Consider the following 12,170-nt stretch of genomic DNA (forward strand, 5'->3'; position numbering starts at 1 on the left):
CAAGCCATAAAAGACTGATCATTAATAAATTGATAGCCATTATTTATTTTGCACTAACTTTGACTCATCACCAACACTGCTGCTACCGTTTACTATCTGTCACTTTATTCCTAGCCCCTTTCTTTCAGTGCAGAAAACTCTCTCCAGAAGTTCAGTGAGGATCTCTGAATGATCCAATGTTGTTATATGTATATACTCATCTACCTCTGCACATCGACTTGGTACCCCTTGTGCATAGCCAAGTTAGTTACTCATTGGTCATTACTATGCGTTTTACTTTACTATTATTTCTCTATTTTCTTTCTCTGCACTTTTTTGGAAGGACCTATACGTAAGCATTTCACTGTTAGTCCACATCTGTTTACGAAGCATGTGACAAATACAATTTGATTACCTATGGGAAAACTGGCAAAAGTCATTTGATCATGATTAAATGTTTGTTTTAAATCACTTTTTCCAGAAGGAACTTCAGTTAAGTAATTTTAGCTTTAAAAGTATCTAAGACCATTAGATTTAAAAATGTTTTAATTAGTTCCACACATCAATAACAGGTGTTCGAATACGATTATTTAGAATTTTAGTTATTTTTGAAGTGGAGACAAATGTGTCAGGTACAGGACATCACACCAATCTACACCTCAACCACCTCCCTTACACCTAAAGTGGCATCAGTTCCAACACTGGTATTTGTGATTTTATTGGACTTTTGGAACAACTAGAGGCAATTCAAAGCTTAATAAAATATTTTAATTGTATTGTCTTTTAATATGAACATATAAAAAGACAAACAAAACATTTACATCATGGATTGCAAGCCACTGCTCATGCTACCTTAAGCATTATTATAATTGAGTTCCTTAGAAACAACATGTACTTCACCTCTCTCGCCTTGCCCACGATATGAAAAAGCTTGAGGAAATCTTATCTGTGCAGCGATGTTCTTCTACACTTTTGCACCTGTAAATTTAAACAATGTGATTTAAATCTGTAAAGTAATTTATGTTAGTTGAAGATTAAATTCTGCAAGATGTATTAACATGTTGCTTAAATGCATTAAGTTGTACAACGACTGTCATATTCAGGGACATGGCTACGGTTTGAGTTTCTTATACAGAAAGTGCCATCAATCATTGCGGGTTTCCCATGTTTACAGGACTCACCAATCGGTATAACAATCCGCAAGCTATATGGACATGTCATGAGTATTGCAGAATATTGGAAGACCAGGTTAACATAAAAGACCAGAGCCCATAAGTTTCCTCAGGTCGTTACCATCTCATTATTAGATTAGGTATACTACTACACTTTGGACAAAATGTCTACGCAAGTCTGAATTCAGGATGATCACAAAATATCAATATGCTAGTCAAATGCATGCATCATCAATACCATTTGAGACATTTTTGGAATTCAGAACACACAGTTCTATAAAAACAGAAATGCCATCTCTACAATTCTGAATGAAAACAGGGACTATCTTGGGGTGAGGAATCTAATGACCTGGAAAGTAAATAAAAGTGAGAGGATATTTAAACTCATACCATCCATGTAGCCAAATTCTCTCAACAACATCAAAAGATGAACTGTTTATTACAATTTTAACTGTGCCTGTGGAAAAAAAGCTCCTCTGAAGAAGCTATTACGGATGTAGAGGACATTCATCTAGGATCTATGTGATATTAAATGCTGATTTCTGAGGGTAATATCTTTGAACTGGGAGGAGGCAGAATGTGTCATTGGTTAGAAGTGCTAAGTTTCCTCAGAGGAAAAGGAATGGAACCTGTCTAACAATGGCAGTGCTTTGTGCCACAATCATTCACTCTTCCACAAAAAGTCCAAACTTCGTAAGTGTTCTGCTATCCCTTACTGAAAACGTGTACAGATCAGAGCCGTATATAAATGCTCTGGTAAAGCACTCTTTCCATTGAGACATATGTACATTTTAATATAAACTGCCATTCAAATAAAAGACGTGAAGCAATCAATTATCAATAAATAAAATACTTAAGACGAAGAAAATTTAGTCAAAAAGGATGACGACACTAACAAATTAATCCCATTCCAGATCTGAAGATACATCCCTCAAGTCCTCCACTCCAGGGAAACAAAAAAAAATAAGTTCATTCATTTTCTTACTGAGCCTTCCTGTGTAGACCAGCTCAAGCAGCCAAACAACTGTGGGCTCCAGCCTCCACCAATCTTAACTCAAAACAAAAAAGGCACCCAAATCTGACCTAACAACAAGAGATAACTGACCCAAATCTGTTTGGCACGATTGCCTCAACATGATCTTGACCAATTGTGTGGATACTAATATTTGTGACATGATCATTCTTTAGTTAGAGCCTTATTCAATAAAAAAAACAAAGAAAAACTCTAGTCCAGTTCAAACCCCTGCAAAGCTCTCAGGATATCAGGGGAAGGTTGAATGCAGCAGTAGTCAGTCTCTAGACTATTCAACTGTTGAAAACTGACATGAAATAGGCAAGTGAAAAGAATACATCCTGCATTTGTTTCCTTGATCAATATGAACAACACTGGCAAAACAGAACACTGGGAAGAATCTGAAAAGAGCATGTTCCAAAACCTCAAATGATAACTGCTTGTTTTTGCAAACTCTCCACAAAGACAATTGCTTGTCATATGAATTCAGCCACCAAATCAAATCGTAGATTTCAATGCAGTGAGGGGTATATACAAGAACTTGTCAAAGACACAGCATTCCTGGGTCGTATTCAGTAGGCACAAATTGGAACAAAAATGCTCGAATGGAGTTAAATAGGGAGGTACCAACTGTACTTGTCCAATAAGAAATGCAAATGTTCTGTTACAAACCATAAAAATATGTTTTGCAACATGTGCCCTAATAAACACGACCCTGATTCCAATAACCCATTCCTTAGAAAGGCCATACATTGTTTGGAAAAGTGAGGCGAGTGAGCGAAAAAAAGTTAGACAATAAAAATAGACCCTCTTGTTAAATACTATAGCAACCTTAGTTCAGGTGCTACTCTCTCTGGTCAAGTAAGTTTGCTGTGTATGACTGAGGTAGGTTGTCAGCATTTAAAGACAATAAAAAATGGGGAAAGGTTTTGTTAGAGCTAATTTATTTTTATTGTCTGAATAAATTAAACAGAAAGAAAAAGTAGGGGTGTTGTTCAATTTAATCATATTCCAGAAAAATCTAGTCTGTTGTTCGTGTCCCAAATGATTAATTTAAGTTATTTTGACCTCTTACCACTGAACTACGGAGGAGGCTCCATATCTCCCACTGTCTGCGATCACAAAAAGTGACAAATTCTGAGACGCAAACACCAAATGCTTGTGGCTTTGAGAGCCTTAAGTTCAAGTCAAATACAAAGTACAAGAAGATGGAGGGGATAAATAGTTCAGGAGGTTACTCTTTTCAATGGTCTTTATGATGGAGGATACAGAATTTGAATGCTGGGAGGGGGAGGGTCACAAGTGTCAGGGAGCTGCTTTTTCCAGTGGTGTATTGAGGAAGCCTAACCACTCCAGAGGTTGACAGTGCATGTATGTGCATGTGTCTGTGTGAATATATGCTAGAGTAGTGGGGGCGGGTGATGTAGTAGGGACTAATGATTTCCAGTCCTCCAACTTAGCCCAACCCTCTCTCCCAGTCTGTGGGGTCAGTCCGCCAGTCAGTACGCTGTGACCAGGTCCTTGTCATAGTCGTATCGGCCCCTCTTGGGGGCGGGGCTGTCCTGGCTGTCCTCAGTGTCGTCGCTGTCTCCTCCAGCCCCTCCCCCCTCCTCCTCAGAGTCTAGAGTCAGATCAACCACCACTCCTCCTCCCGCCCCCCCCGCCGTGGACCCAGCTCCTGACTTCCCCGTCTGGCTGGTGCTGCTGTGGGCCGGGGAGTGGCCATTTACCTCAGGAACACCTGAGAAGAAGGAACAGGTTCACACACTATTACAAACCAATGCTGTTTAAAAAAAGATAAACAGACATGACCTACACAGTCTTAAATTAATTTTGAAAACTTAAATTAAAAATCAAAACGTTAGTCTGCAATTGTCAAAAAGGCAATAATGGCAATATTTGACATGCACTTACATATATCCAGAACAGGGTAGTCAGGCGTGTTGCTGCGTTCCCTCTCCCTCTCCTTCTCCTTCTCATCTCGGATGGGTCTCCATGAACCGTCAGTCAGATATTCAATCTCCTCAATATCCTCATGGGTCTCTTTTAAGATCTCAGATGCCAGCCTGAAACATGAGACAAACAGTCCGTAAGAGAAGTACATATCATATCAGGACACACAAGAAGGGATCGATCGGATGTGTCCCACAACACACATTATCAACTTTCAAATCTTAGTTAGGAAGTTTGTGGAATTTTATTTATCTAGGCAAGTCAGTCAAAAATCTATTCTTACTTACAATGACAGCCTACCCCGACCAAACCCTAACGACGCTGGGCCAATTGTGTGCCACCCTATGGGACTCCCAATCACAGCCAGTTGTGATACAGCCTGGAATCGAACCAGGGTCTGTAGTGACACCTCTAGCACTGAGATTTAGTGCCTTAGACCACTGCACCACTCAGGAGCCCAATGGAAATGGTTTGATATTTCTACTATTCTACTCTGTTCCACAATAGAACAGGGAGAGGCAAAAGCCTTATTGAAAATGTAGCCCAGTGTAGGTAAGCCATTGCAGGTTTTAACAGGAGTCTACAAATTGCTCCAAAAATCAAAATATTTGTTTCCAAGGTTGACCCATGCAAAGAGGAAGCGTGGTTCTCAAATTCCTGTGAGTGGTAGTGCTAGTAAGTCTCAACGTGCCTTACTTACCCATCGATGGTGAGCAGCTCAAAGGGAGCCTGCTTGTCACACACAGGGCAGGTCCACGTGGGCTTCTTCTCATTCATTTGCAGGAAGAAGATCGCGTCAAAACACTGCAGGTGGGCACAGGTGATCACCCGACATGGAACACCTATCCGCATCTTCACCAGCTGAGAGGAGGAAAGGGAGACATGCCATTACCTCGACTATCCTGTAACCCCGCACATTGACTCAGTACCGGTACCCCCTGTATATAGCTTAGTTATTTACATTTACATTTATTGTGTTACTTTTTGATTGATTCTATTTTTAGTTTAGTTTATTTAGTAAATATTTTATTAACTATTTATTGAACTGCAATGTTGGTTAAGGGCTTGTAAGTAAGCATTTCATGGTAAGGTCTACAACTGTTGTATTCAGCATTTCACTGTAAGGTCTACTACAACTGTTGTATTCTGCATTTCACGGTAAGGTCTACTACAACTGTTGTATTCTGCATTTCACGGTAAGGTCTACTACACCTGTTGTATTCTGCGCATGTGACGAATACACTTTGATTTGATTATTAAGCTGTGGACAAATGGTGGGTTGTAACCTGTTTGTCGTGAGTTCTCTTTTTTTGGTCAGAAACAACTGAAAGGTTTGTGACTTCCTCTCTTGGGTGGATATGGATTAGGGTGGGAGCCAGATACTCACAGGACAGATGAGGGACACCCGTAGCCCTGTGGTAGCGATCTCGCTCTCTGGATCAAAGCGTAGCTTGTCCTGGACTGGACACAGCAGAGAGAAACTAGTTGAACATCACTAAAATGCAAGAAGCATGAAAAACAGGGAGAAAGAGAAAAATGTTGAGGCCACTTACTGCGTTCACGACAGCGTTCTGCACTCTCCACTGAGCAGTGTTTGAGTTGGCCGAAGAGCTCTGCTGATGTGAAGACCCTCACTAAATCCACTGCCACAGAGTAGCGCTGCACACAGAACGAGAGAAGTGAGCAGAATGAACACTGGAAAGCAGCAGATATTAATTTTTACAGAAAACAAACCACACCATTTCAAAAACTTGTCATAAAAATGAATAAAAAAAACATTTGGAATACAGCAGCGAGGTTTTCAATTACAGAAGAGTGTCAACCAGAGACTGACCTTGCCGAAGTTGCCCCATGTGACAGTGACCCGGTTGGTGGCAGTGGAGAGTTGTAACCAAGGTGTGATGTTGACTGGGCGACAGGGCCGACGCGGCTCCACACCTGGCTTATTAGAAGGGTAGTAACCCTGTACACAACAAATATAGACATGTTAAGCCTCTAATATTTAGGCCTAGGCATTTTATTCTGATTAGTTAGTTGGTTTGTATGCCTGATGTGATTCCCCATCTTGAATACTCACCGGTACATGACAGTAAGACTGGTTGACTTTGACAGCAATGTTGGGAGGGTACTGATCTTCCTGGACACCGATGGAGTCTGTGTAACAGATTCTGTAAAGCATCGTAAAAACAGCATAGGAGGTTGATTGGTTAGCAGTGTTAGATAGGTGGCAACATTTATGGCTCAGGGAATGGCTCAGACACGGAGCCATTCCCAATGAATGGTTGAGGTGGTCAGATGTCATTCAATACACACATTTCAAATTGTACACCATTTTTCTTTTTTTTAACTTTCACTGTTGACAAACGAGGACACTGTAGAGGAAAACTTTCCAAATGTCAACAGAACAAAAAACCATCATCTCAAAGTAAACTGTAGAATGTTGCGTGGTTCTCCCATGACTTAGAAAAGCATGTGCACTGCAGTTTATTAGGCTACAGATTAAATAATTGATGAACTTCACAGGGTGGTGAAAGTGCACAGTGATGATCTTGATGCTCCTTTCCAGTAAATATTGAGGGTCTTAGTTTGACGCTAGTGACATGATGATCAATGCTTGGCTGTCAATTGACAAATAAAAATGATCTTGCGCTTATCCAAAACGTCATCATGAAGCCTACCCTCTGCGAGCTGTTGGCTAGAGCACACGTGCTAAGACAAGTGGGCACATTTACCGTTTGTTGCAGACTTCTTGTGCCAAAACCAACGGCAGAGTTAAAAACTGGATGGAAACTCATTGTACTTGTTTTGTTTTGGTAAATTAAAAGTTTTACGACAAAGTGCTTTTTATGTGCATGTCATTCCGCACAGCTTTTAATCAACAAGACAGTTTGATGGAAATCGACCACTGCTTGTGAAATTTGCATATTTTAAGCAAATATTTGCATGAAAATCTAAACAAATTGCTGTAAACCTAGATACTGATATGTCATAGGCTATAACTGCATACTTGAGTTTTACAAATCAACTGTATGTACCTAACATGTACAGTACTTGTCAAAAGTTTGGACACACTCATTCAAGGGTTTTTCTTTATTTCTACTATTTTCTTCATTGTAGAATATTAGTGAAGACATCAAAACTATGAAACACAAACGGAATCATGTAGTAACCAACAACAAAAAAAAAGAAGAGATGTTAAGTCAAAATATATTTGAGATTTTTCAAAGTAGCCAGCCTTTGTCTTGATGACAGCTTTGCACACTCTTGGCATTCTCTCAACCAGCTTCATGAGGTAGTCACTTGGAATGCTTTCAATTAACAGGTGTGCCTCGTTAAAAGTTAATGTGGAATTTCTATCTTAATGCATTTGAGCCAATCAGTTGTGTTGTAACAAGGTAGGAGGGTATACAGAAGATAGCAATATTTTGGCCATATGGCAAGAACAGCTCAAATAAGCAAAGAGAAACGACAGTCCATCATTAATTTAACCCATGAAGGTCAGTCAATACGGAACATTTCAAGAATGTTGAAAGTTTCTTCAAATGCAGTCGCAAAAACCATCAAGCACTGTGATGAAACTACCATAGGAAAGGAAGACCCAGAGTTCTCTGCTTCAGAGGATACGTTCATTAGAGTTACCAGCCTCAGAAACTGCAGCCCAAATAAATGTTTCAGAGTTCAAGTAACAGACACATTGCAACATCAAATGTTCAGAAGGAGGCTGTGTGAGTCAGGCCTTCATGGTCGAATTGCTGCAAAGAAACCACTACTAAAGGACACCAATAAGAAGAAGAGACTTGCTTGGGCCAAAAACACTAGCAATGAACATTAGACTGGTGGAAATCTATCCTTTGGTCTGGAGTCCAAACTGGAGATTTTTGGTTCCAACCGTATCTTTGTGAGACGCAGAGTAGGTGATAAAATGATCTCCGCATGTGTAGTTCCCATCGTGAAGCAAGGAGGTGGTGGTGTGATGGTGCTTTCCTGGTGACACTGTCAGTGATTTATTTAGAATTCAAGGCACACTTAATAAGCATGTGTACCACAGCATTCTTCAGCGATACGCCAACTAGGCACAGACATCTGGTTTGTGCCTAGTTGGACAATAATTTGTTTTTCAACAGGACAATGACCCAACACACCTCCAGGCTATGTAAGGGCTATTTGACTAAGGAGGAGATTGGTGGAGTGCTGCATCAGATGACCTGACCTCAGCCCAATTGAGATGGTTTGGGATGAGTTGGACTGCAGAGTGAAAAGTAGCCAACAAGTGCTCAGCATATGTGGGAAGTCCCTCAAGACTGTTGGAAAAACATTCCAGGTGAAGCTGGTTGAGAGAATGCCAAGAGTGTGCAAAGCTGTCAAGGCAAAGGGTGGCTACTTTGAAGAATCTCAAATATAAAATGTATTTTGATTTGTTTAACACTTTTTTGGTTACTACATGATTCCATGTGTTATTTCATAGTTGATGTCTTCACTATAATTCTACAATGTAGAAAATAGTAAAAAATAAAGAAAAACCCTTGAATGAGTAGGTGTGTCCAAACTTTCGACTGGTACTGTATGCATCAACTATACGTATCTATGCAATTATATTAACAGTAGGATTGGTGGGCTGCTGTGTGTAAAACAGTTTGACATCTTAACTCACCTAAGAACCACCTGGATTGCCTTCATTCCTGGCCGAAGCTCACTGAAACAACAAGAGGGAAAAATTATGGTACCCTCAGTGCTCATTCAAAGTCACAAGCAGTAGGATAGACAGTTCACTTTTATTAAAAGTTTTATACTCACGTTGAGTTTCTGACTTGGTCCGCTTGGCTCTGTGTTAGCTCAAATACACATTGACTGTCCTGCAGTTTCTCACTGTTCTGGGCAACTACAAGGACAGGTGCAGAAAAATAGATCATACACATTACGAAGCATAGTGATGTTGTGCAATGTCCAAAATGTCCTTAGTACTCCTAATTTTAATGCCATGGCATGTTTCTATCAGTAATATACAGTGCATTCGGGAAAGTATTCAGACCCCTTGACTTTTTCCACATTTTGTTATCTTACAGCCTTATTCTAAAATTGATAAAAAATACATTTGTCCTCAATCTACACACACTACCCCATTATGACAAAACAAAAACAGGTTTTTAGAAATGCTTGCAAATGTATTAAACAAACAGAAATACCGTATTTACATAAGTATTCAGACCCTTTACGATGCACACTCAAAATTGAGCTCAGGTGCATCCTGTTTCTATTGATCATCCTTGAGATGCTTCTACAACGTGATTGGAGCCCATCTGTTGTAAAATCTCATTGATTGGACATGATTTGGAAAGGCACACACCTGTCTATATAAAGGTCCCACAGTTGACAGTGCATGTCAGAGCAAAAACCAAGCCATGTCGAAGGAATTGTCTGTAGACCTTGAGACATGATTGTGTCGAGGCACCGATTTGGGGAAGGGTACCGAAAAATGTTCTGCAGCATTGAAGGACCCCAAGAACACAGTGACTTCCATCATTCTTAAAAGGAAGAAATCTGGAATCACCAAGACTCTTTCTAGAGCTGGCCGCCCAGCCAAACTGAGCAATTAGGGGAGAAGGGCCTTGATCAGGGAGGTGACCAAGAACCTGATGGTCACGGACAGAGCTCCAGAGTTCCTCTGTGGAGATGGGAGAACATGGGCTTCAACAAAGTACTGACTAAAGGGGCTGAAATTGTGATATTTCAGTTTATTTTTTATATATAAATTAGCAAACATTTCCAAAAACGTTTTTGCCTTGTCATTATTGGGTAGTGTGTGTAGATTGAGGGGGACATAAAGAAAATAATAAATAAAAGAAAATCAATTTTAGAATAAGGCTGTAACATAACAAAATGTGGTAAAAGTCAAGGGGTCTGAATACTTCCCGAATGTATGTGTAGGGCCAGGGCCCAATTGCCAGGGGGTTTTCTGACCACAAGACCTGACCAGGAAGTATTCTTCTGAGCTTTATCGTTTCAGCAGTAAAAATGTTTGGGCCTCTCTACAAAGACTAGCCTGACATGTCACTGCGAGTAAAAAAAATAATACAAAAATCACTCACTCAGCTCCGTTGGCAGCAACAGCTTCTCCAGAGTTTGGTAAAAGGGCAGTGACACCAGCTTGACCTCAGCTGCTGGTGTGGAGGACAGCTTGGGGATGCCGTTGAGGTAGTCTGTGCCCTGTGTGCCAGTGGGCGAGGAGCTGAGGGAGGAGTAGGCCACAGAGACCCCCTCCGGGCGCCGGGCAGCCAGCCAACCCGACGCCTTGGGGAAGCGTGACTCATAGAGCTGCCGCACGTTCTTCAGCAGCTCTGGGCTGCACTCTGTTTGCACCAGCCTCAGCGCCCGTCCCACCAGGTCCTGCTTCAGACCACTTTTACTGCGGCCCATGGAGGCCAGCAGCGTCTGCAGGTCAGACACCCGAAAATTCTTCACCATGTTCTGGAGGGAAGACAATGGAGAGAGGGACAGGAAGAAGAGGGGAGGTTTTGGGATTACCATCTTTGATTCTGGATTACAATCTTTGGATTCCTTGACCCAGGCAAGTCCCAATAAGAAAAATAGCCTACACGAAGAGATGGGCACAGGTGTCTAATATTTTTTTTTTTTAAAGTGTATACTACGGTCATTCCAACTTGTTTTTTTGCTGGGTTGAAATATCAGTGTCAGTATTTGCTTGGAGCAATATTTCCCATCCATACCCTCTAGAATTCAGTAACGTGACCTGAGCCCCTTCTGTTCCTAACGCCATACATTTATTTCCTGCAAGCAAAACCGAGACTGGTCCCTCAATTAACTACTATAGGACACAACACCGGTATAGTCGAAGACCCAGCAATGCATGGAACGTTAGCTAGCTATTTAGTTAATAAGAAAATTACCTTACAAGTTAGCTACATCAGTCAATCTCATCAACTGACTTAATTTCTACAGTTCGTGCATAAGCCTCAGTGACATGCTTACTGTTTTGTCCAGACAGCGGCATTGAGCAATTGCCTTGTCTGACAACAGAGGCTAGGCTATTGGTTACATAGCTAGCTAAGCTAACTCCACTTGTTCTGTTGTCACCCCCAATACTGAAAATACATCCGAAAATACATCCGCTGTCATTTGACAAGTCAAATGGACAACGGATGGCCCGAATGCTTAATGCAATATCTTGCTTAAACACTGAATGGTACAATTTCACGCCGACTCCCTGCTGGCGAATGTTTATGGTCTCATCACTTTGCCATGTCCCTGCTAACTAGACGCACTTAGCAGCGCACGGAAACCAGTTTCAATATACCAATTAATCAACCATCACTAAGTAGCTAAGTTAAACCATTTTAGACAGTATTCATGACACACCCTTACAGTTTCCCAGCCTAGCAGGCCATCCCCCACGCTACAGCAGACCCTTTTCTATCAACCCAGGCGAGCGGAGCTCTGCTTACCATCGCTTCCACCAGTTCGGCCGCCATCTTCGTACAGCAGCCCCGCGAGAGCCAGAGCCGAAAGACAGTCCTTCGCCAATGAGAGACAGAGGGGTCGCTGGTCGACGGTTCTCTGCTTCCAATCACAGCGCAACTACATCACGAGCCTCAAGGAGTGTGTTGAAAGTAGGCGTGCCAGCATTGTTTTAAAGTGACAGTACAACTTTTTTTTAAACACTAAAAGACAGGCCTCCTCTACATGTTAGGCCTCAATTATAAGAAAACATAACCAGCCTCCAAATAGCTGAACGTTGGTGTTTGCTGAGTTTTATACTACCGAGACAAAGAGAATATGCGTTGTGGAAATAATTCAAATTCAACACCAGAGGAAAGCATGACTTGTTAAATGGGGAGAGGCACATGGCCAAATCAACTCCTGACGGAGCGAAAACCTCCACTTCGGGATTTGCAATGAACTATTAGCTATCAACTGTAAATGCTTGGTATATATTTTTTTTAACACAAAACCTAAATAATCCCAGGGAGTCAAGTCAAAATGCAGTACACAGATGTAGCGTACTGAAGTCACATTCTGATGAGAGGTTATATTTGATT

At 41.2% G+C, this 12,170-nt stretch overlaps 1 protein-coding gene across 1 annotated transcript; it reads right to left on the reverse strand.

Annotated features, from left to right (window-relative positions):
* Positions 1 to 507: 507 nt before the first annotated feature.
* Positions 508 to 11,676, reverse strand: LOC139406528 (E3 SUMO-protein ligase PIAS4-A). Its single transcript, XM_071149207.1, has 11 exons — positions 11,577 to 11,676; positions 10,203 to 10,581; positions 8,911 to 8,995; positions 8,768 to 8,809; positions 6,194 to 6,284; positions 5,951 to 6,079; positions 5,670 to 5,775; positions 5,504 to 5,577; positions 4,817 to 4,977; positions 4,078 to 4,229; positions 508 to 3,904 (listed from the first exon to the last, which is right to left on the reverse strand). Exons 1-11 carry the CDS (start codon positions 11,601 to 11,603, stop codon positions 3,663 to 3,665), a joined length of 1,488 nt encoding a protein of 495 aa, XP_071005308.1. The 5' UTR covers positions 11,604 to 11,676; the 3' UTR covers positions 508 to 3,662.
* Positions 11,677 to 12,170: the final 494 nt, after the last annotated feature.

The sequence above is a fragment of the Oncorhynchus clarkii genome, chromosome 4 (genome assembly GCF_045791955.1).
Source record: "Oncorhynchus clarkii lewisi isolate Uvic-CL-2024 chromosome 4, UVic_Ocla_1.0, whole genome shotgun sequence".
Taxonomy (NCBI): domain Eukaryota; kingdom Metazoa; phylum Chordata; class Actinopteri; order Salmoniformes; family Salmonidae; genus Oncorhynchus; species Oncorhynchus clarkii.